General features: G+C 39.7%; 2 protein-coding genes and 1 long non-coding RNA gene across 8 annotated transcripts in view; 1 reads left to right on the top strand and 2 right to left on the bottom strand.

Moving 5' to 3' along the window:
- Positions 1-30: 30 nt before the first annotated feature.
- On the bottom strand, positions 31-4,072 carry LOC105393793 (cell division cycle protein 27 homolog). The gene is made up of 4 exons (XM_011565599.3): positions 3,898-4,072; positions 3,741-3,816; positions 3,285-3,432; positions 31-2,805 (listed from the first exon to the last, which is right to left on the bottom strand). Exons 1-4 carry the CDS (start codon positions 3,919-3,921, stop codon positions 930-932), a joined length of 2,124 nt encoding a protein of 707 aa, XP_011563901.3. The 5' UTR covers positions 3,922-4,072; the 3' UTR covers positions 31-929.
- Positions 4,073-4,579: 507 nt separating this feature from the next.
- Positions 4,580-25,306, top strand: part of LOC105393802 (transmembrane protein 184B) — a 30,010-nt gene continuing 9,283 nt past the window's right edge. For 2 of the 6 annotated variants that reach the window (XM_048631512.1, XM_048631511.1), the window contains exons 1-3: positions 4,580-4,863; positions 15,530-15,692; positions 19,899-20,064. In XM_048631512.1, coding sequence (XP_048487469.1) covers positions 15,531-15,692; positions 19,899-20,064 — 328 coding nt within the window. In that variant the 5' untranslated portion in view covers positions 4,580-4,863; position 15,530. The remainder of the gene's footprint in view (positions 4,864-15,529; positions 15,693-19,898; positions 20,065-25,306) is intronic. The other 4 variants (XM_048631509.1, XM_048631510.1, XM_048631513.1 and 1 more) reach the window with 2 other exon arrangements.
- On the bottom strand, positions 9,040-14,511 carry LOC125490959. Its single transcript, XR_007268005.1, has 2 exons — positions 14,401-14,511; positions 9,040-9,182 (listed from the first exon to the last, which is right to left on the bottom strand). It is a non-coding gene; the product is annotated as an uncharacterized LOC125490959 (long non-coding RNA).

A 25,306-nucleotide genomic window follows, 5' to 3' on the forward strand; every position in this document is an offset into this window, starting at 1 on the left:
AACCTGGTAAGGGAAAGAAAAATGCTCGAATATTGTATCAGTTCTATTCAAGGTTCATACACATATAAGAAGTGGTCTATATAAGTCTGTCCATAGCGGAATTCATTGGTGATTTAATAAACACAGTGCTATAATTGTTTTGGTTTAGTACTATACACAGAGACGAAAGTAATTACAAACATTCTAAACACAATCTCATACTGTTCCATATTATTTAAAGTCCAACTGTAAATTACATTTCTTTATCCATCTGCAGGTGATAAGGGCCTACGTTTATTCGCCAAAAGGTATCGACACTAGATTTTACGTCATGCACTTATAAAAAGCTAGTATAGTAACAGAATAAAATAAACGGTTATAAAAATTAATAAGATCTTAGCTAAATACCGCCAGCGGCTTTAGATGTAAACCTACCACCAGTCTCAGGTCTCCTATACGCGGGACCATCACAATAATACCTTTTGTACAAAATATATAAGGTACTTTTAGCCTTGATTCAAATTGTTTAACATTGAAAGTAAAAAATAATATTCACACCGGTTTATTATGACATACAATACTAGAATTTGCAAAATAATTGAATTATAAAAACTGTCTACTACTGAGATCATGGCCCTGTGATTTCTGAAGATCTCTACACTCTGCTCTTTACATTTAATTTTCATCCAGCATTCTAGGATATTATCGTCTATACAAGTTTCATTATTACATCTAGGATAATGTTAGGAATATCCACATCTTACTCTAGCTATGAACAAATTCACAAACGCCCTTACATCTATTCCACCTAAAAGCCGGCCACCCCTCGACCTCCGTAAAGCTATCGATTGGAAGATTTGGTGTCGAGAGGTCGGCGGATGCGAGATATTTACAGGAATCAGTCAAACAGCCGCGCCGGCCGCGGCCGTGTCCAGTCTGCATCATCAAGCCTACACAGACCTCTCCGGAGGGTCTTCCTGCTTGGAGGGATCAAACCCTTCCTTGATATGTCCTCCAGTGCCCTTCGGGTCCAGATCTGTGGCCCAGCTGAAGTGCATGAGCGCTAGATGCGAGTTGCCGAGCTTGTTGTGCACCTTGCCTAGTAAGTAGTAAACAAGAGACTCGCGCGGCGCGATGTCCTTGAGGTGGTGAAGGTCGGTGAGTGCGTCGGCGGGGCGGCCGGCGCGGAGTAGCACGGAGGCGCGGTGGAAGCGGCACAGCGGGTTGTCAGCATCAGCTGCCACGGCCCGCTCGAGTGTCGCCAGCGCGCGGTCCAGCTTGCCCAGCGCCGCCTGCGCCAGCCCCAGCTGGCAGCGCAGCACGCCCGACTGCGGGTGGATGGAGAGCGCGCGCCGGATGTGCACCTCCGACGCCTTCCAGCGCTCCTGCCGCGCGTACACCGTCGCTATACCGAACCACGCCACGTAGTTCCGCGGATCAATACTCACTGATTTCCTAAAGCTCTCCAACGCCTTGTCAGTTTCCTCGGCACCGGCGTATTCGTGGCCTAATAGCGCGTGAGCGTAGGCACCTTCGGGGTCGAGTTGCACCGCTCGCTTGAAGAATTTAAGAGCTGTTTCGCGCTCCTTGTGTAGAGAGAAGCAGTTGCCGGACGCGAGCCAGGCGATGGGGTCGGTGCGGTCCAGCTCCACCAACTCCTGTGCTAGAGCCGACAGCTGCGCCTCGCGCTGCAGGTGCCACAGGCAGGTGCTGTAGATGTCCATGCCCTCGGTCCGGTTGGGGTGCTGCTTGCGGATGTCCGCGAAGATCTTGGCGGCCGCGTCGTACTGCGCCAGCTCGTAGTGCGCGCGCGCCACCATCGTCTGCACCCACGGGGACGCCAGCTGCTTCCCCGGGATGTCTTGGAATAGTTTGATAGCGTTTTTACAGTCTAGAAAGGCTAGAGACTTGTAAGCCTCGCCTAGTTCTTTCATCAAATTTAATAATGCTACGCCGTTCGAGTTTTTGGGCGTCATCGTCGGCGTCAATGAATCTATGCTCTTATTTCGTTCACTTACATCTGAATTACTTTTAACGTTGTTTTTGGCGGTGCGCTGTTTGTTTTTCCGTGACGGGCTCTTAGGTGCTACAAATTTTCTACTTGGCGACTTGTTGTTTTCTTTGACTGAATAGCTACTGTTGTTGCTGAAGAGGCGGGAGGAGCGGCGCGGGGCAGGGCCGAGCGTGCAGCGAGGCGCGGGGCTGAACACAGCATCCTTGATCAACCCCATCTGCACGCGCAGCGAGTTCACCATCTTAGGAATAGCCTTCTGTTCATTGGAGTCAGTCAATGTGGGTGTGTACAGCACTGGAGATTCTTCCATTGGCAACATGCCAAAGGATGGTGAGAAAGGTATAGGAGCTATTCCACTGAAGACACTGTGCATGTGCTTGACAGGAGCTTGAGTCTCCGGTGTGATGCTGGTTGACATTGTCATGGGTGTCCGCGGTGCTACATTGTTTGGTGTCACATTAGCATTCAAATTATTTGTGTTGTTTGGAATGTTACTATTGACAAAGGATATATTTTCCGAGTTGCTGACTAGATTCACTAATGTTGTCACTCCAAATGAAAATTCTGGATTATTCATCTGGAAAGCTTGCTGTGGGTCAACTTTTTCCCCCATGTTGCAGAGTTGTGAGAATGATTTCCACATAAATGGGTTTAGTGATAGAGCCTTCCGATGGGCATCAGCCGCTCTGCTTCGCCTCTCTGTGGCATTGTAGATCTTGGCAAGAAGCTGCAAGGCATAGGGCCCTTGTTCACCAAACTCAGATGCCACTATATCTAAATTGGTTCCTAATGCATTCTCAGCATCTTTGTAGCTGAAAACAATAATATTTACATTAGTTATTTGTCTAAGATTATGCAGATAAGATAGCATCTAGGATTCATTAGTGTGTGGATGGAACTCAAAGAATTTTAGAGGAAAAAATATTTCATTAGATTCAGATCATTAGATCAGCAAGAAACCTATTTCTACTGGAGTCAGATTCATTGTACCATCATTCCAAAATGGTATTATACTTCAAACTTCTCTTAATATTACTGTAATACATAAAACTCTAGCTTATTTACAGTGCATCACTCATACCCTCACACCCCTGATCAGTCCTTCAGACTTTAGGTAAGGTTTGAATAAAGATTATTCAGCCATTTTGCTATGTTAGGGTTGGTAACAGCTTATCCAAGTAATTTTTACACTACTTCAACTTTTCACAAATTCCTAAGAATTGTTTACAAACACCATACAACAAAATCATGATCTTTTATAAGTATACTTGTTATCAAACAGCACTCTTACCATTTCAAGTCAAATGAGCACCGTGCCAACAGGAATCTGGCTTGTGGGAGGGACAGAGACAGATTCTGAAGGAGGTGGTGGGCCTCGTTCACCCTCCTGGCCCGGTAGTAGCATGTCCCCAGCAAGAATGCTGTCTCCTCCGATGATACTGGAACATTGAATGCGTACCAATTAATAACATGGCTGAGTAGAAGTAAGCAGTGCTACAATTCAACTTTTTAACTATGTGGTAAACTTGGTAAGGGTACAAAAACAAAACAATAGGTAGCTATTACATTGCTTACACAAGGACACAGTTTAAAAATCAATATTGTTACTTAACATTAGATTATTTGATATTAAAACTCATGTGGAGTAAAAATAGGAGTCCAGTACTGGAAATGGGTAGAAGGAAATATGAAATAGTAAATTGGAGGGTAAGTATATTGGGTTTTAATATGAAAACATTAACTTTACCTTCAGCATGGAGTCGCTCAGCCAAGAATATGGCATTTTCGTACTCGTAATTATTCAGGCAATCCCAAATGATAACCTGCAGAAATAAAATCTATAAAATTTCTGAGCAATGCAAAATTTTGACAGTTAGCAATAGCAACAAATTGTTTGCATTTACCTGTATTGGTTCTTGAACAATCATGGTTAATTAATGTAAACTAATCAAATTCGTATCTTATTTAGATCATTTCACATTGCAAGAATATAGTTAATCCAATACAACAAAATAAAAACGTTTCTCAATCGCCCGACCGACGGACATTTTCATTTTATTTGTTGATTGTCTATGGTTTGTAAATGATTACGAAAGCAAAATTAATACCAGCCGAAAATATTTAAGTATAGACACTAACATGGCAAGTGTTCAGTACAGTGCGTTTTTATGGCTGCACTGACCTGGGCAGAGCAAGCAGCGGTAACATAAGCGGCAGCGCATCTTGATAAAAATCTTAGGAATCATATGGAGCTATTCACGACGACACTGGTCACGGCCCAAAACGTTACCTACCTTATATTTGTTATAAAAGTGCTGTTGAATCATATGAGTGTATAGAAAAAATTATAAACGAGAGAAAAAATTATAGTGGTATGGCTTATTATTTAGTGCATAAATCCAGCGATAAACATTGATTTTGGTCCATAGCATATTAGTATTATAATGTAATAAATAAATACATACAAACAAGTTGGCGAACTGCGGAAAGTGGGTTTCTCGAGACGAGGCAGTATTAGTTACATCGCACCGCAACACGGTTCTGAGTGAATGAAAGAGTGACCGAACGCTATTTATATTTATGAAAAGGAATGAACGAATGTCGATTAAAAAAAAAGAGAACAAAAGTAAAGTGACGACGAAACTCGAACGAATAAAGAAAATAAATAATTTTATTGTTTTCTTGATTTATTTCTGCTTGTGAATGTGTTTGTGCAATTACAGGGTCTGAATTAGACAAAAGTGTAAGAAAACCAGTGTGATTGTGTATACAGTGGCCTGGATAAAACAAAATGTGCAGTGCTATTATCACGGATGACATCTGCTAAAAGGAAAACATCTATTCCCAGACGATCCAATTTTTACGTTTAGGTAAGTTATTTTGTTTATGATGCTCTCCTAGGCTGTACTAAATAGTTTATCTACTTATGGAGACTACAAGTTTATGTCGCAACAGCTTACCGCGTCACTAACGGAACTCTGGTTGCGCCCTTCACTGCACGTATCTCTTTGAAGAAAATGTCAAGAAACGTATGACCTCCAGTTCTTGGTTCCTATAATGTTTTGGATCATCTATTTTGTGTTCAACCCATGCTGAATGCCCCCTTCACTCGGTGTTTACTTCAAACAAGCTTGTTTTCATACAAAAATAATGCCCCAGATGCTTAAGTAGGTGAGATTTAATGGTGATTGGACATCTTCTGTAGAGTTTATAGCAACACAAGCAATAACTAGATGCATGCTCAGGAACAGTCCACTTGTGTAGACATGTATTTTAGGAACTATATTGAACATAAGGTATTAAACTGTATAAATGTAGTCAATGCTTGGTAAAGAAACATGAGCATTATATTTGTTCAGTTGAAACAATATTGTTGATGTAAATGACGTCATAATCAAGCATGTATTGGGTATTATAAAGAAGTTATTGTGTCTGAGCTCTTCACAGTTTGAAAGTAAAAAAATTATGTTATTTACTTACTCATAATAATATGTAAAATACCATTAACTACAACATCTTCAAAAAATCTAAATTTCAGTGCATATTTATAAATTCTATGTTGTATTTTATAGTCAGGGTATGTTTGTTATTGTAGAGAAAGTTATTCCAATCTATAGACCATACACTATAATAACAAGGTCAATGCATTGAAATATACTAGATGGAGTATTGGCTCATCCAACTATTAAGTTTGCGAATTTAAGTTTTGTTTTGACATAAAGGTTAGTGGGTCAGGGAGCTTCCTATTAATAAATATGCAATTAAATTTTAAATGCACTCTGAAATATTATAGTATTTATATGTTAGTATTTTTTTCTTCTATTATTTTTCTCTAGAGTATTCTATGTATCTTTCTGATTGTTTTGGCAATGAAAAAGATTTTATCGATTATCTTCTGGAAAAGCATAGAAATTCATAATTAAGTGTGAATTTCCTGTACCTATGTTGGTGTTAGTACTTACAAGACCAACCATAGTAATCTTATCATTTCGTCATTGAGTTGTAGATAAGTTTGTATTTATGACTAAAACTCTTTGAATGCGTGTGTACATTATCTTATATATATTTTTTATGAATAATAATGAATTAGTAGGGATAGTTAATTATTGAAAAGCTTTAATTTTATATAAAATTGTTAGAGATTTATATACAAATTGGTGGTCTAAACTAAATAAACACAACATTTGGCACTGCTTGATGCTCATTAGAAGCTGGCTGTACTCATGAGGATTATTCTATTCTACACTGGGAGGGGTAAGGTTCCTTAAACTTTTGTACATGCCCCACTCATGAGGGTGATGTCCAACAGTGAATGACATCTGGGTGATGATGTTGAGATTCCATTCAATTTTGCCATTTTATTGTTACCATAATGGTGATAAATAATCACTAGAGTTGAACTGGAGTTTGTCACAGTGGTGAAAAGATTATCCTGTCAGCACGCGTAGCACAGTATGGCTGGGACAAGATATAAATGACAGCTAGTTGCAACAAATTGTGTGATACCAGTTGTCCTCACAAACGCTAACATGGCCAACACGAAATAATCACTACAAGATGTGAGTTACAATTTTGACAGCGAGATTGGAAGATTTGTCTTATTTCCTAACATGGGTGTACCAATTTGTCCACACATGTCTCAGTTTGACATTTGTTTAGGTAGCATTTTATCACTCAAGTTCGAAGGTGGTGATAACATGTGACACAAATTATTATTTGTTTAGTTTTTGTTAATTTGATCCTTGCTCTACAAGATGAGATGCAGGAAAGGAAAATTACTATAATACTTATTGGCAAAAACGGAACCCTTATAGTTTCGTCATGTCCGTCTGTCCGTCTGTCCGTCTGTCACAGCCGATTTACTCGGAAACTATAAGTACTACAGTGATGAAATTTGATGGGAATATGTGTTGTATGAACCGCTACAAAAATATGACACTAAATAGTAAAAAAAAGAATTGGGGGTGGGGCCCCCCATACATGTAACTGAGGGATGAAATTTTTTTTTTCGATGTACATACCCGTGTGGGGTATCAATGGAAAGGTCTTTTAAAATGATATAAAGTTTTCTAAAAAACATTTTTCTTAAAGTGAACGGTTTTTGAGATATCAGCTCTCAAAGTCGTAAAAAGTATGTCCCCCCCCCTCTATTTTTATAACTACGGGGTATAAAATTCTAAAAAAAATAGAGGTGATGCATGCTAATTAACTCTTTCAACGATTTTTGGTTTGATCAAAGTATCTCTTATAGTTTTTGAGATAGGTTGATTTAACTGTAATTTGCTACGGAACCCTTTGTGCGCGAGCCTGACTCGCACTTGGCCAGTTTTTTATTTGACTAAAATTATAATAATTACCTATATTATATGTAGGTAGCGGTGGTAGCTCAGACGGGTAAGCGCCCGCCCCTCATGGAAGAGATGCGGGTTCAAATCTCGTCGCTGACATGTGTCAATAAGTTAGATAGATAGACATTAATTTGTTCCACTCAAACATAACACATAACTACAACAAATGATATAGGTACAGTTAAATGAAGTGGCGAAATGTGTGTGTTGAAACAGACCAAAAGGGAAGCATCTCAGCGCATATGTTTGCCCCTTTGATTATATTTGCCCTTAGGAACAAACCACTGATTTTCAGTTGCCTCCCATATAGTTTAAGTTTGCCTATTCACGTCAAAGTATGTAGTTAATAAAGTGGCTAATTGAATAGTTTGAATGATAGATGTGGAGTTCACAAAATGTAAATCATATAAACTGTACATTGAATAAGTCCGGCACACCGGGCAGTCAGCGACTGATGCTAATCCTTTCTCCACAGCGACAAACCCTAGTCAGGCTTTATTATTTATCAACAACATACTAACTAGGTAAAATCTGTAAGTAGGTATGCTTGCAAGTACAACAAAATTAAATGGTTATAAAAATATCATATCTTCTTTAGGTAAGTAAAACATTTATTAAACTTATACATAATAAATAAATTATAAAAAAAATATAAGTACTATTTACACACTATAACAGCATATTGGGTATTCTTAGTTATCAACTCTCACAATAATCAGATTGGTATAGGCCTCTTATTATGTATACCAAGTTTTTCAACTTTTTCAGCCAGTTCTGTGCCGCTCCTGTTAATTGTTTCACCACAAGGTTGCTAATGCTGATGTCATCTGACCATCTTCAGATGATCTCTGCCAACAGCTCTTGTGTCTAGGCCATCATTTTCTGACCGCCTTTGTCCATCTTCCATCTTGCCTACGAGCCAATTTCAATATTCTGTAACAAAAAAAAATGTTTCAGGAGATTTTAGTTATACTTATGAACTAAGATTATGACTCCTATTGTCATCTTCATCTATTCTATTCTATTCTGAGAGGGGGCGAAGTTCCTGTATGTGGCTCTCTCGAGTGGAACCTTTGTACATATCCCCTTGATTTCAGCTCAGCCATCCTAGCTCCCGAGTAAACTGGAGTAGCAAGCCTAGGTGTTGCAATAACATCTTCATCATAACCCATGACGTCCCCACTGCTGGGGTACGGGTTTCCTTCCAAGGAAAGATGGGTTTAGGCCTAGTCTACCAAGTGGGCACGGTGCCATGTGAAAAGTTTTTTGAGTTGTTTTGTGTACCCAATTATAATAACATGTCACAAATACTGGTACTTACCTAATGTTTTTTCTTTCCATTGATTATATAAATATTATTCAGTCAGGCCGTGGGACAAGCATGGTAGATGATATTCCGTTGCGCCCGTCAGGATCCTGCCCGAGCTTTTGTCTCAAGGACTTCTAGCTAGCGGACCCAGGGGTCCGGGTAGACGGTGGGTGGGTCATCAGTCAGGTGGCATTCTGTTTTGTTCTTCGTCTCATGGAGCCGGTGCTCGGTCGACGGCTGCCGAAGAACTCCCAAGGAATCTGATCGTGCTTGGTCGGGAGCAAGCTCGGTCGTATATTATTTCATGTGACGATGTCCAAGAAACTCAAGAAAGTAGTTAATGAGCCAATATGAGTCTATGGGGTAGCGCAAAGCAAAGTAATATTACCAAAATATTCAATTCAATTTTGGTTGAATGGCTCTTTGCCGTGTGTGACTAACACGGCTAACTGGGCCAGAGTCACGTGACCAATGCTCACAGTATTGGAAAGCAGTCGTTACGGTTATTTTAGACTATTTACACAGTTAAAACCTGAAACAACCAGACAAACACAATATATACAAACAATAAGTGGACATCACAAGTAATGGTTAGATTTGTTAGTATATATGTACAAACACATTTACAGTTTAATATTGTTAGTCTTAAGGAATTTGTACAGTATATTAACAAGGGGAGTATGTACAAGGGTAAGAAGATAGTTAGTATTTACAGGTTTGGGAATGGTGGGGGGGAGGATGTCATATAGGGAGGTTTGAAGGTTGGGACATTCGAAAAAGAGATGATCAACAGATCCTTCACTGGCACCGCAGTCGCAGACAGAGCTATCACGGACCCGAATCCTAGCCAAGTGCACCGGGGTGCACGCGTGGCCCAGACGCAGTCTACAAAGAGTGGAAGTTGCTGGTTTATCTAAGTGTTTTGCTTTAAAAAACCATGGCTTTTTTGGGATATGAGGTTGGATATGGGAGTAAAATTTACCTTTAAAATTCCTAGAAGTGTCCCAGGACACTTTCCAGGATCTATCTAGCCTCGGTCCTGCGAGCGAGGCAAGGTCATGGGCAAAATTTTGGTAATGAGTGTCCAGGCCCAAGCTAACGGCATCCTTAGCAAAGGAATCTGCACACTCATTACCAATAATACCACTGTGCCCAGGTATCCAAGCGATAGCTACTTCTATACCCTGAGTCATGCAACGGAATAGGGTTTCTCTAATTTTTAAAATGATAGGGAATTTGGATTTGGATTTAAAGGGAAAGGAAATAATTGCTTGTAATGAACTGGCCGAATCAGAAAGGATAATAGTTTTGTTAAGTTTGTGTGACTCAGCGTACAGAAGCGCCTCGAGAATAGCTGTTGCCTCGCCCGTGAAGACCGAGGACTCAGGGGGACGCTTAAAACTGAGTGCAACTTTGTACTTGGGCAGCCATACGGCCAAACCCACGTTGCTGTTTTCGGAGAGTTTGGATGCGTCAGTGAATATGGGGAGCCAGCCTGGCCACTCTGAATTGAGTTTCGCACTTAGAGCTTTTTCAGCGGCAGGAGAGTCTTTACTGATACCTAAATCCATTACTACATTGGGCTGAAAAACTAAGGCGTCGTAAGGAACATCAAACAGAGGGTAAATACTAAATTTGGATGTAGGGTGGGGGAGGTTAGAAGAAAAGATATAAGTTTTTAGTAGATAGGAAAGTCCATGGGTTTCTTGAGCATTACACAGACGCTTAAGGATATCAAGTTTGGGCAACAAAGGATGGGAGTTAGATTGCCAGATTCGAAAGAAAAACCGATCACATAAGTATTGTCTCCGAAGTGAGAGAGGAGGGTCAACACACTCAACCTGGAGGGCATTGGTAGGGGAGGATTTCATCGCACCTGAAACTATGCGAAGGCACTTGTACTGCACTTTGTCAATTTTCTCCAGAGCTGCTTTATTGCAAGGGTCTATAATGAAGGCAGCATAATCGAAATGGCTCCGGACAATCGCATTATATAGCAGTTTTTGTGAGTAAGGGTGGGAACCCCACCAAACACCCGACAGTGATCTGAGGACGTTGACACCCCTCTCACACTTCCGAGCCAGATAGCTCATGTGATGGGTACCTGATAACTTGGAATCCAATATCACGCCTAAGAATTTTACTTCACTTGATACAGCAATTGAATCTTCTCCAATAACGATGTCCACGTCAGGGACGTTGCGCTTCTTGGTAAATACGACTGCTGTACATTTTTGAGTGGAGAGGGATAAGCCATGTCGAGTCAGCCAGTCCGAGAGGTATCTTAGGGCCAGGTTCAGCTGGACATTTGTCTCTCCTAATGAAGAAGAAGCGTGGTAGAGTGCAAGGTCATCAGCATATTGTAAAATGTCGCAAAAGCAGTCAACGGACCGTTCAAGATCGTATGTATAGAGGCTGTACAGGAGAGGGCTCAAGACTGATCCCTGGGGGAGGCCTTTCCAAACAAATTTTGGGTGGTCTAGGGAAGATGATGGGGATTTTATAAATATGGATCTCTCCATTAGTAGGCTGCAAACAAGACGGGTAAGCTTCACTGGAATACTCAGCTGGCGCATTTTCTGCCTGAGCACAGGAAGAAGTACGTTGTCGTAAGCAGATGCTACATCAAGAAAGACACCCACCAGGTATTCTTTCCTCTTAAAGGCAATTTGGATGTCTGTAGTGAGTATCGCAAGGCTGTCCAAAGTACTCATGCCTTTCCGAAACCCAAACTGGGTTTTGGCTAAGATACCTTTGTTTTCGACTAGCCATTCGAGCCTGCACTTTATTATGTGTTCGAGAATTTTAGCCAAGGAAGAGGATAGGGCGATCGGTCGACGGGAGTTTGGATCACGAGGGTCCTTTCCGGATTTCAAAATAGGTACGACTATTTGTTTACTCCATGAGCTCGGAGTAACTCCGTACTCAAGGAAGTAATTTATCAGCTCCAAGTAGACCTGCTTGACCTTGAGGCTTGATTTTGAAAGAAACGAATATGGAATGCCATCAATGCCTGGAGTTGAATCGGATAGACCTGATAGAGCAGATTGAAGTTCGTCCATAGAGAACGGTGAATCCAATCTGTCTGAAGATTGTATAATAGACGGGGGAGGAGGAAGAGAATCATAGTGTGGGACATATGGAGGGGCCAGCTTGTCGCTGAACCCTTCGAGCCATACAGAGGGATCATTGGATGTGATGTTTTCGACGTTCAGAGATCCACGGAAACGTCGAATGTATCTCCACACTAAGGAAGGGGGAGATCTGGGGGAGAGACGTTCACAAAACCTGAACCAGCCCTGTTTCTTCTTTTTTTTAAGAAGCCTTTTAGTGCGAGCCGCAATGTGTTTATAATTAATAAAATTGTCCATGCTCATGTTTGAGAGATAAACACCCTCAGCATTATTGCGCTCGTCTATGGCCGTGGTACAGTCGGAATCCCACCAAGGCGGTGAGACTCTTTGGCATTTGCGAGTTTTCTTGTTTTTCGCTGAGGATGTCAATGCTCTCTCAAACATGTCGTAGTAGGCGAGAAAATTGTCACTAGTACAGGGCTGGATCAGGCTAAGTTTATCTTCTACTGATGAGATGAAGTTGGACCAGTCTTTCTCGCCAACCATGTACCTTGGAAAGGCACATCTGTCGGTAAGAATGCTGGACCTGTTGGGAATAGTGATTGAAATGGGAAAATGATCACTTCCAAAGGTATTTGGAAGGACCCTCCAGAATATTGATGATGAAAGAAGAGGAGAGCAGAAGGATAGATCCACTGCACTTTTAGGGTTTTGATGAGGATGGACTCGACGGGTTGGAGACCCGTCATTTAAAATGCAAACATCTAAGGTATCAAGCACGTCTAAGAGGGCGACAGAGAATGAGTCAGTACGATAAGAGCCCCAAGAGGAATGGTGGGCGTTAAAGTCCCCCATGATCAGGAGGGGATGAGGGAGGGAAGAAATTAAATTGTAGAAAGAAGGAAGAAGAGAAGGGTGAGGATCAGGGAAGTAGACGGACACGAATGTAACGCCTATAGCCCTAAGAGCCACGACGTTAAACTCCTGCCCGTGGGGGGGGATAGGGATAGAAGAAAAGGTAAGGGAACGCTTTACTAGCAAAGCGCACCCAGCATACCCGTCATCCCTGTCATCCCGCAGACATGAGTAACCAGAAACCCGAAAACGGGAACCCGGCACAAGCCATGTCTCCGAGATGGCAAGGATAGCGGGCTTGATGTCATCAATTAATGTGAGCAGTTCGCTTTTCTTGCTGTTAATGCTCTGAGTATTCCACTGAAGAACCCGGATCGGGTTCGCAGCCATTGGGGATGGGTTCAGAGCCATTGTGGCATAGAGATGAGATAACTTGTAATTTTTGGGCAACGTTGGGCGGTAGGGTGTCACTGAATTTAGCCAGCAGACTAACAACCAGAGACAAGAGGTGGTCAAGCAAATTGTCGTTCGGAGTGATTACACTCAGGGCACTTCCATTAGGAAGTGAAGAAGATGGAGAAGAGATGATAGCCTGATGGGCAAGTTTGTCGTATCCAGGACGAAGGGGGGACCTAGGCCTGCGTTGTGTGACTACAGTTTTTTTGTAGGAACGGTTGGGAGACTGGCCATTTGGTTTGGTTGAAGCAACTTCAGCAAAAGACTTTTTGCTTGAGGGTAAGCGAGCATCTGCCTCAGCAAATGAGATGCTGTCCTGCGACATAAGCACTTTAATTGATTTTTGCCTTGACTGTTCAGGGCAATTCTTGTCAGTTGAGGGATGATTACCAGAACAGTAAAGGCATGTTGGTTGGGAAGTATTGCACGATTCACCCAAGTGTGGTTGAGCACACTTGAAGCACCTTGGTTTTGAACGGCATTGAGCCTGGGTGTGTCCAAATCTACAGCAGGCATAGCATTGAATTGTGGGGTAAGTATACCTCACAACTTCTACTACAGCCCGGAAGGAGTAAATTTTCTCAGGTAGATATTGTCCCTTGAATGTAATCACTACATTTTGTGTTGGGACGTGTGTTGTTATACCTTCGTTGACCACCTTTCGGCTGAATCTGCGGGCTTTCAGGACAACCCCGCAGCCATGTGGGAGATCAAGGGAGTTGACAAAGTCATCTAGTGATAGATCCACCGGGACTCTCTTGGCAACACCCATTCGGGTTATGTTGTATGTGGGGATTTCAGCTTTAAATTTGTTTGGTGCAAGTGCGGGATGATGGACAAATTCATTGGCTGCCTTTGCGGTCTTAAACTCAACTGAGACTCTGTTTCTACCAGTCATTTTTACACCATCTCGTGTTATGTCAGCTACTTTGTTTTGATATAAAAATTGACCAAACTTGATAGCCCTAAGGGGGGCACCAGAAGCAGGATTTCCTGATGGGATCTCCTGACTAACATTAACAAGAAATGGACCTGCGTCTGTTTCGTCGTACACCTTGGCGGCGTCGAGGCTTGGGTGGGTATAGATAGTCTGGATGCTAGCGGATGCCAGATCTGGACTAACAATAACGCGCTTACCTTGCGTTTGCGGTAGTTGATCATCCCTGGGACGCTTTCGCGTCTCCTGGGACGGTTCCGTGAACATCGGGGGGGATAGCGGGGGTTGATCGGGTGTAAGCATTTCGCCATCAGGGGGATCCGGCGGGAGCCGGATCGGAGGATCCGAATGATGCTCCATTATTTAGAATGGAACCGACACTTTTAAAGAGAAGGGATTTATGGACGAACACAACACTAAACACTTACCAGCACCACAATTACGACAAAAAACAAGAGTTAACTGGTTAAATTGACCCAGAAAGGGGTCCAAAAAACGCGAAAATTGAGGAACACGTGAGCACCAACCAACGCGAACCCCGGAAAGCCTACCAAAATATTACACTCAACGCACCAAACAGCGAAAATTTTCTTCAAATTTGACGTTTGGTGACATTTTAATTGTCAAAAAAACCATAGACTATACAAACAACAACCACAAATGAGAGATTTTCGGAAAAAAAATAACATTTGAAAAACCTATTTGCACAGAGCAGAAAAGTTACAGTGTCACTGGGACTAATGCCCAATCACACCAATAAAATGAGTCCCATGTACACCCTATGCTAACATTTAAGACTGATATCAAAAAGTGACTCAATTTAATCAGTCACTTCACATGTTGTCTTATTATGGCCATACTAGCCGTGCAGATTAATTTTCAGTCACTGACTTGCCAGGGTGCACTGAATGTGCATCAGGTACAGTTGACACATCACTCCAGGTGGCTTGCATGTTTAGTGTGGTTCTGGCCCTATCCCAATAAAGTTATATTTTACAATTTTCAAAGGAGTCAAACTGATTGAGAGTTTCTTATCAAGGATTTAGTAAAACAGTTATTGTTCTATTGCTGGCTGGGACTATGAGGCATTATTGTATCAAGAGCTCATTGTTGTTAGTAAAGGCCTTGCATTCTAAAGTGTGTAGAGAAACAATAACAAACCCATGTGTTTCTCAGAACAATTTAAAATAGCTTGAGTTGGACTAGCAGGGATTATTTTGTGTACATGTTTTATCATGTCTTAGCTTTGATTATCGCTGTTTTTATATTTTAACAGGCAATGATAAAATTATTTTACAATTAACAGAAACCACTTGATAGTCTAATGAATCATGCATATATCTAACAATATTTTATGCATATTGTATAAATAATTCATCTGTTATTGTGTATTTTAGGTGTTTTATTACAGTGGGTACCTGAATGAAGGTAGTTTTTTTTTAACAATGCTGATGTGTCTATGCAACTTTTCTACAGTCAATATAATTTTATCAATCACATAGGTCTGAAATCATAGATCCCACCGTCCACAATGATCACACCCACCCATTGTTCCAGAATGAGCACCCCGGACGTGATCAACGTGACGGCGCAGCCGCTGCCGGACGTGGTGCACGACATCTTCAAGCCGCTGCAGGAGCCCGTGTTCCTGCAGACCAGGTCCGCGCAGGTCATCGCCGGCGTGTTCGTGTGGACCGCGCTCTTCATCACTTGCCAACAGGTCAGTAGGCCTTGTAGATAGACGGATGCGGTGGACAGTTTGATAGTTTGTAGATGACCACCTTATTATCAAATGAAGGCTTTACATACATAGTCCTGGTTTAGAATTGGTTTTAGTGCACATAATATCATATAAGTAGTACTAACCAGGACTATGTTTAGTCTTAATTTTATATTGTAGCTGTTAAAGTTTAAGTTCTCTCGCAGAGCTCTAGTTGAAACTATCCCACGGGACCCCATTTAAGCAAAGCGAAGTTCCAAGGCTAAATCTTGTTAATAATAATGTATTGCAAGAGAATTTATATTTTTTCCTTTATTACCAGTGTACTTACAATTTTCATTTTCGTACCTACTACTATGCAAGAAAACATGCACTTATTTATAACTTTATTTGTCAGCCTCAAAACAGTATGAACTTTCACACCTGGACTCAACATATAAAATATTCTTTCATAATGAGCGACATAACACAATAGCAACGCTGCATCTCTACTGACTCTCAAGTTAGCTTGTTAGTTGTTCAACTATACAATACAGTGCTAGTTAACCTTTAGCTGTGGTACTCTGTTAGTTATTTATATTTTAAAATTATGTTATTAAAACATAATTTATGTACATTACTTCCAATATACTAAATTTCATCAGCCGGCGTCGTCGTCTGCCATTAAGGATCATTAAGTCTTGATCAAAACGAATTTGTTCATCAAATTGAATTTCTCTAAATTAGATTTATTTTCTCTGTTTATCATACCTCCATATATTAAGGCACCCGCACTTGGCCAGCGTGGTGGACTAGGCCTAAAACCCTTCCTTCATTGGAAGGAGACCCGTGCCCCAGCAGTGGGGACGTAATGGGTCGTGATGATATATCAAGGAAACATCTATGTAACCAACCAATAATAACGATCAGTCAAAATGGAAGTAACTTTTTGCCCCTACACTTTAACTGCACGTTGTCAGTTTTTAATTATTATCTATTCAATCCACTTGCTTTTAACTACGGGTTTTAAGTAGTATTTAATCACCCGTTGTGCGGTGTAAACCGATTAATTATGACCATTAGCACACCTAGTTGGTATTACGTATAGTTTACTCACCTTGTTTTTTTAATGCATACTTATTGTGTAGGTTAGTTACCTATGCTTAAATGTGTTTAGGAAAACAAATTATTTGATGATAGCTGTGTACACTAGATAGCATTTCACAACATTGAATTAATTACTGTGAGTGTAAGCATCTATTAAACTCTACGTATGTACGCGTATCAAATGAAAACAGCCTTCTAATAAACATTACGCCTGAACACGCAACTTGGAATTCATTAGACTAATTCTTAGTTCTAGTCAGATGTGTAACGAAAAGAGCCTCCTTCAGTGTCGTATCACCTGTTTTTTATTTAGGTCCAGTGCATCCTGGACAGTCAGCGACTGACGCTAATCTGACTGGCCAATCCTTTCAATACGGTAGCAAACACCTACGATAGAATTGATAGAAGTATGTCTATAACAAAAACTGAAATTAGTAAACTATTAACTATTAGAAGGTAAACAAATATACATGTACAAACGAATTGAGAACCTCCTTATTTTGTAGAAGTCGGTTAAATACATTATTCACTTGTTGATAAATACAGAACAGACAAATGAAGATATACTACCTCTGCGATACCCGCAGGGAGACAGGCCAATCAGCAATGCACGAGATATTCCATTTACGAAATAATGGATTATATACTTTGATACATGATATGCTATATCTTTATTTACTTTATTCTGTCCCCGAACATCGAATATGGACACGTAATTTCCTTCGTACACGTCTGAAGGGGTTTATTCAGGTCTGAATAATTTATTATATCTACATAGTTTATTCAGATGCTTTGCCCCTTTTCATTCATAAATTTCGCTATTTTATCGCATGAATTTTCGAAATATTTATCGTTTTTCTAATGCAATAAATATAAAATCGTTTCGTTTTCGCCATTCAGCCGTATCAAGGCATTCTCACTAGCAACTGGCTAGTCGAGAGAGAGCGGAGCACATTCGCACATTAAGGGAAGAAATAGTGCGTGTTCAATGTCACGCATGTGCTGACACGGTTTCCTCGCTCGGACCGCGGCTGAGTAGACTGAGACACTAATGTGCGTAGAGTGCGAGAACGCTAACTTTGCAACGGGTAAAATATGGGTACATTATTATTTAAACTAGCTCTGAATAAATGAGGAGGAGATGACGTGTTTGATGTGTAGAAATTACAAATAATAATTATTGAAGACGACCATATATTATTTTGGAGTCTTCATTTGTTTATGTGTTGCAAGTAGCTCTAGATGTGGGACTCTATACCACCTAGGTCTGCCTGTCCATCCGCAGAGTAACTGTGAAACTCTCTCACTCATTGTTGAGTTTATACTTTGTTGCAGAAATAGCGAATATTTTAATGGAAAAGTTTGATTTTCTATGTATTGCAATTTGGAAAGAATTCGAAACAACAATCGTTTTGATTAACACAGTGACTTAAGTGTCTTCAAAAGATTTGGATCAAAAATCTGTATTAAAAATACCCACTTTCAGATAACAAAACTCCATTATTGCATATCTAGAAATGAAAGTCTAGATTGTGTGATAACGTGAATGTGTTAGAGTTTTCGTAATTTATTATCATATCTTTCTTAATGTATGCTTTTAGTAGTTTTCGTAATAAGAAGTTTGAGAATAAGTAATTAACTTGTGTAAGGATTAAGCGATCGCGCTCTAAACCATTAACTTTGAAACAGGTGTAATACAGGGGCAAGATATGAGGTCCATCATCGTCTGTGGAACTCCACTTAATCAACTTTGTAACAATTCCTGTTAATACTCAGAGAGTTTTGGAATCCATAAGGTGGAGTAAACTTATCTTATGACAATTACAATCTGGGTTTCTTTTGTCGCTGTATAATTTTAGTCAGTCTAAAAATGGTCTAACATAATATAAACGCTCATCTCACAGTGTCTCATCACGACCGTTATTTATTTGAAAACTTTTGCCTACATTGTTCTCATTGTTAAATATCACCAACAATGACCCGAATGACAATAATGATAGACGCGCATGCGCAGTAATAAAATCTCATCTCTCACTGGCCCACTTTATTTCGCATCCAATCCGCCAAATGTGTGGCTCAAATTCGCGCCACGAAATGAAAAATACTGATAAACTTTTATCTTGCTTCGGCTTCCCTGCTTTACTACTGTTTAAAGGGCAAAGACCTGTCTCAAAGCCGCACTACGTGTCTCTCTACTTTGTTGTTTTTGTTCTTGAAAAAATGCTTAAGATTGTTTTGTAGAAAGAATCGATTGTTCGGCTAATTAATCGAAAGCACAGCCGAAGCCGCCATTGCGTCACGGTTATTGTTATAATTATAAATCGATTACCAACTTTCTTTTCCGAATAAATACTCGTTGTGCGTTTATAGCGCGCATCACCAACGTAGGTATTAAATATTTGAATTTTCTTCATGCTCCAGTGATCTTGGTTTTTAACTTTTGTCTAAATAAGGGAGTCGTACAATTTACGGAGAACTCTTTTAACGCAGCGGATGCCTTATGGTAGCAGTGGATTCATGTTTAGGAAGGCTTGTAGGTTGTAAAGCCTGTAAGCGTGTCGTACCCGAATTGATGAAGATGACGCGATTTGCTGGTCATGTTTATGTTTATCATCGATATGATTCAACTTTATTTTATTATCTTAAAAATTATTACCGATGCGGTCATCATAGTCACCAATGTTCGATTTGATAGGCTATTCTTACCTAGCTGTAATAAGAATTGAACTAATTGGATGAGGTATTGTATTCAATGTGGTAACAACAGGTAATTCTTGGGCCATTAAGTATTTTGCCTAATAGAACTAGATTAGCTATGTTAACCTTTAATTTAGAGTTCTTTAACTGTTTCTTCGGGATTTGTTGTCGGACACACCCTGCGGTTTAAGGGACTGACGACCTTAGACAAAGTGGCTTGTAGTGACTGAGAAGTGGTGAAGAAGGCTGAGTGCAAATTGTTGTGGTGCTCCTTAGGAGAGGAATATGACGTTTACAGGCTGACGATGAACCGTTCTTCGACGCCAGCATACCATTATATTTTCTACGAGCCCCATTTTTCATACTATCTTTCTCCCGTCTCTACCATTACGACGCATTAACCACTTACGCTGTCCATTGCAGATCTACCAGCACCTGCGCTGGTACACCAACCCGTCGGAACAGCGATGGATCGTGCGCATCCTGTTCATAGTGCCGATCTACGGCTGCTACAGCTGGATCTCGCTGCTGTTCTTCAACGGCAACTCGTACTATGTGTACTTCTTCACCGTCCGGGATTGCTATGAATGTGAGTTTTATTTATGATATCATTTATTTTATAAGCCATACATCTTAAGATTAAGTCGGCTTAAAAATATCAATCTTTAAACAAATTAACTAAAAAATATAGTAGTTTAACTATGGAAATAGAACTTAACCTACAGATTTATAATAATCTTGTCTTAATATGAGTGTGAGTTTTGGTTAAATTATTTAAAAACTCGCGAGCAATGAAAAAAATTCACTTACAAAATGTTCCAATTCAATGTTGAAGATGGCGGTCGTCATTAAGCTAGTCTTATCCGTTAAGGAGCAATTTGGTGCTATTGTTGTCATTGGAACTTTTTCATTGCTCGTGAGTTTTAATCGGTTGTAAATGTTGTAATTGAAAATAGATTAAACCTACCTTATACTTTCGTTCATTGGGAATAGCATAATACTGACAACGGGTAGGTGCAACGATGCACTAGGTTTACCCTACAAGGCAGTTCATTGGAACTAGTCATGAGTGTTGAAATAGAGATTTCTCGCCAAGCTTTGCTGCTTATGGAATGTTTTATATTTGATAAGTGTTTCGCTGAGACAAATGGCATTTTCCGAGGTCAGGGCAACATTTAAAGTAGTCGTTTTGTAAACTTGTTTTCAAGTTTCCGTATCTACGATCTAGTTTTGCAGTAAAGTTTATATTGTTGATACTTCTAAAGGATTCTTATTATTGTAGTGATTTATATATAGGCTACCCGTGAATGGCTGTGGCAAAAGATAAAAAGGAAATGCAGTGTTTTTCCCTATAAAATGAAGGTCGACATCGTTTAGATCGACCGTTGATGTCCCCAGGTAGTTTTCGATGTCATTACTATCACACGCGTGCCTGGCGAGACAGGAATAAATTTATAAGTACTTGTAACTTGTACTTGAAAAACTTAACTCGTAATGACGTCAGAGATATTGTCACAGATATAGTAAAGTCTCAAATGACTATATTTATGTCTCAACTGAATGAATCAATTGCATCTACTATTAACAAGGAATTGGCAGTCATGAAAACGGAATTAGAAGGAGTCACTGAAAGTATGGGTTTTATCAACAAACAGTACGAAGAGATGATGCAGGCTTTCAAGGTGGTTTCAAAGGATGTATCCCAATTAAAAGAGGAGAATACCCAATTAAAGAACACGGTTACTGAATAAACTGAATTTTCTGGAACAAAACGCACGATCCAACAACATTGAAATTCAATGTGTACCAGAAAATCGCAATGAAAACATATTTTCAATTGTAACGAATTTGGGCGCGACGATTGGTTGTGCGGTTACTGAAGACAACATTCTGCAATGTACCCGTGTTCCGAAAGCTGACCGAACCAGCGCACGTCCTCGCTCTATAGTGGCTCAGCTCTCATCACCGAAGCTTCGTGATACCTTCCTAGCGGCCACAATTAAATATAATAGAGCAAACCCTGGTGATAAGTTAAATACCTCATCGATTGGCTATGCAGGCGAAAAGAAAGCAATCTTCGTTACCAAACACCTGTCACCAGTGAACAAAGCTCTTCATGCAGCCGCTAGACTAAAAGCCAAAGAATTAAAATACAAGCACGTATGGGTTCGAAATGGTCGTATATTCATGCGCAAATCAGATGATTCTGCTTACTTGTTTGTGAAAGATATGGACTTTATTAATAAACTAATATAAGATGAAGCTAATAAATAAGTTCTTAGTTATAATTAATTAAATTGTTGCATGTAATATTTAGTTACTAAACCTTCTTAAAATTCAACTCACTACAAATATACTATCAGAATGTAAATGGATTAAAGACAAAAGTAGCTAATTTTTATTTTAATGTAAGTTGTAATAACTATGATGTAATAGTCCTAACGGAAACGTGGCTTAACGAAAATATCTTGGACACAGAACTATTTGATTACCGATACGTTGTTTACAGAAGGGACAGGGATTTAAAGCGAACTTGTAAAAAGGATGGCGGAGGGTTAATTATAGCAGTACTTAAAAAAACATCAATCAAAAAGGCTGAAACATCTGGAACATATAGATTGCGAAGACATGTGGGTGATGATTGATACGCCTACATCAAACAAACATAAGAAACTCTTACTGGGTGCAGTCTATTTACCACCGCCCGTGACACTGAATCTACTAGATCGATACTTAATAAACTGCAATAAAGTTTTTGAGGAAATCGACACAGCAACATACATTATAGGTGACTTTAATCTCAGTTTTATTGATTGGACTTTTAGTGATGCTGCTCCAAAGACAGTGCAAACAATCTCCTCAATGGAGGAACTTCTAGTAGATTTTATCATGCTCAATGAACTCACTCAATTAAATAAAGTGACCAACAGAAACAAAAACATGCTAGATCTTGTCCTAAGTAATGATTCCTGCTGCGAAGTTGAACGTGCGACTGATGTATTGTCAAAAATAGACACCCTTCACCCCCCTCTGTTAGTAAATATCACTTCGACTCTCCATAAATCCTTACCTTACAAACAAAACATTATCAGGTACAATTTTTATAAAGCCGACTACATATCCATCAACAAAGCCTTAAGTACTGTTGAATGGTCTGCTTGCCTCAAGAAACTCCCTAATGTCAATGCCATGGTTGACTTTCTATATGACACTGTAGTGGTGGGAAAAACGGCTACATTTTGATAACATGCTACAGACGCTATGTTACACATTTATAGCAGGTTATTTAATCCGCTACATTATAACGATATTGAAGAGCAAAAAAAAAAAAAAATTGATGAAAAAAAAAAAATCATAATGGCACATCACTGTTTCTCTTCATTTTTATGAATTATTGTCAAACGTTCTTTAATTGCAATAACTATTTACACAAAACACTTTAAAACCACAAAGTAATATCCTTTCAAAATTTCATCCACTTACTAAAACACACGTAAAGTAAAGATAGGTAAATTGTCTAGTCAAAGTTCAATCACACACAATCACAAAACATTTAAAATACGAAATTGTCCTCAGAACCAAATTGTCCGTTAGAAAGTACCTATTTACACTTACACAAACACTATTTATTTTCAATTTTACACTAAACCTAAATAAACACTATACCTATTTTAATACATTACTATTTAAACTATTTATTATTATGTATATTTACAAATATTTATTTACAGCACGCAAATGCAACAAAACAACAACGCGATCGTAATTCGTAACGTTGCGCGAGGCACAATTAGCATAGCGGCCACCCGTGGCCGTTGCCAAATCGCGACTGCGGAGCTAATTTCAGCAGATAGCGGAGCGCTATTGCGTAGTGAAGCTTACAGCTTCGCAGCGTCTCGCTCTCTCACACGCGAGTCGCGCGACGTTGCACCGTTGAGAGAGCGAGACGCTACAAAGCAAGTGAATATCGCCTGCGCGGTTATCGCGCGCCACGTCTCGCGGCTGCGAGAAATAGCGGAGCCGCTCCGCTATTTCTAGCAGTAGTGTCGTGGCAACGGCCGCGGGCAGACGCTGTCCAATTTTGCGAGCTAAGATCGCGAGGGCGCGTCGCGTTATAATTATAGCAGCATTTGCGCGTTCATAAAGCGAATGCTATTCGTTGCGAGCAAATCACTTGCTATGTTTTTTAGCTATATGTTATATTAACCTCCACTATGACACTGTATGGAAAAACATCCATGAATTTACTCCCATAAAAAAACATAAAAGCTCAAAATATCCCTGTTGGTTTAATAAAAATCTAATACGCATACTCAAAGAAAAAAACAATATAAGACGTCGTTTTATAAAATATAAAAATCCCCTAGATAAAATATCCTTAGATATACTAAAAAAACGCTGTGATCGACTCGCTGAAACCTGTTACAAACGCTATTTGGTAGATACTGAAAACAACATAGCTTCCAACCCTAAAGCTTTCTGGTCCCTAATAAAAAGTAAACGGAGTGGCAAGAGTTCATATCCAGCAACAATGACATATGGCGCCGATACAGCTAATTCAGGTAAAGACATCTGCAACCTGTTTTTATCATTTTTTGCTTCGGTATACAATACAGATGATAATTTTGACGAAAACACAATAACTAATATGTTGCACTCGCATAACAGTACTTTTGCCATGTTGACTATCAGCCCTGAAGATATTAAAAAAAAAATAGGTAGTTTAGATATTAATAAGGGTCCAGGATCTGATGACATACCTGCGTTATTTATAAAATCATGTGCATCTAGCTTGGTAGAACCGTTGCATATTATATTTAATTTTTCAATTGAATCTGGTACATTTCCTTTTGAATGGAAGCTTGCTAAAGTTGTCCCTATATTCAAAGGTGGCGAGCTGGATAGTGTTAAACAATACCGTCCCATATCTTTGCTTTGTATATTCGGAAAAATGCTTGAATCTCTAATATGCCCACTCATACAAAGTCACTGCAAACAGTTTACATCTAATCATCAGCATGGATTCTTTGAAGCTAGATCCACAAACACTAATTTGGTAACCTTCGAGAGCATCCTATCGGAGACCATAGATTCCCACGGACAAGCAGATGTGATATACACTGATTTTTGCAAAGCTTTCGATCGATTATCACATAAAATTCTCGTCAGAAAGCTGGAATGCTTTGGATTTGCGGGTCCATTGTTGAAATGGTTAGAATCGTATCTCAGTAATCGTAGTTTTTATGTTGTTGTTAACGGATTCGCTTCTGAATGTAAACAAATTAGCTCTGGAGTTCCGCAAGGTTCACATATTGGTCCGATTTTATTTAACTTATTTATCAATGATCTACCACTATGCTTTTCTAATTCCATTCCATTTATGTATGCCGACGACCTTAAAATTGTCAGAGTAATTGATTCTCTACACGACTCAATCTTGCTACAGAATGATCTAAGTATTTTGTGCGAATGGTGTGAAAGAAACGGAATGCAGTTGAATCCCTCTAAGTGCTACCATGTAAAATTTACTAGGAAACAAAACGTTATTAATTCAAATTATCAAATAAGTAATTCCCCGTTAGAAGAACTTGAAATTATTAAGGACCTAGGAGTTTTCTTTGATAAAAAACTATCCTTTGTTCCTCAAATAGATAGTGTTTGCAAGAGAGCATCCAGGATGTTAGGCTTCGTAATTAGAAATTCAAAACAATTTAAAAAGGCTAAAACCAAGATAACATTGTATTACTCACTCGTTCGAAGCATCTTGGAATATGCCTCGGTTGTGTGGAGACCACACTACGCTACCCACGCATTGCGCCTGGAACGAATTC

The sequence above is a fragment of the Plutella xylostella genome, chromosome 29 (genome assembly GCF_932276165.1).
Source record: "Plutella xylostella chromosome 29, ilPluXylo3.1, whole genome shotgun sequence".
Lineage (NCBI taxonomy): Eukaryota > Metazoa > Arthropoda > Insecta > Lepidoptera > Plutellidae > Plutella > Plutella xylostella.

Bases quoted from the DNA above. Each gene is read 5' to 3' on its own strand.
- LOC105393793 (XM_011565599.3), bottom strand. From the start codon at position 3,921: ATGATTGTTCAAGAACCAATACAG. The intron at 3,817-3,897 runs GTAAATGCAAAC...TTATTTCTGCAG, and splicing joins TTGTTCAAGAACCAATACAG to GTTATCATTTGGGATTGCCT. The intron at 3,433-3,740 runs GTAAAGTTAATG...TCAATGTTCCAG, and splicing joins TGAGCGACTCCATGCTGAAG to TATCATCGGAGGAGACAGCA.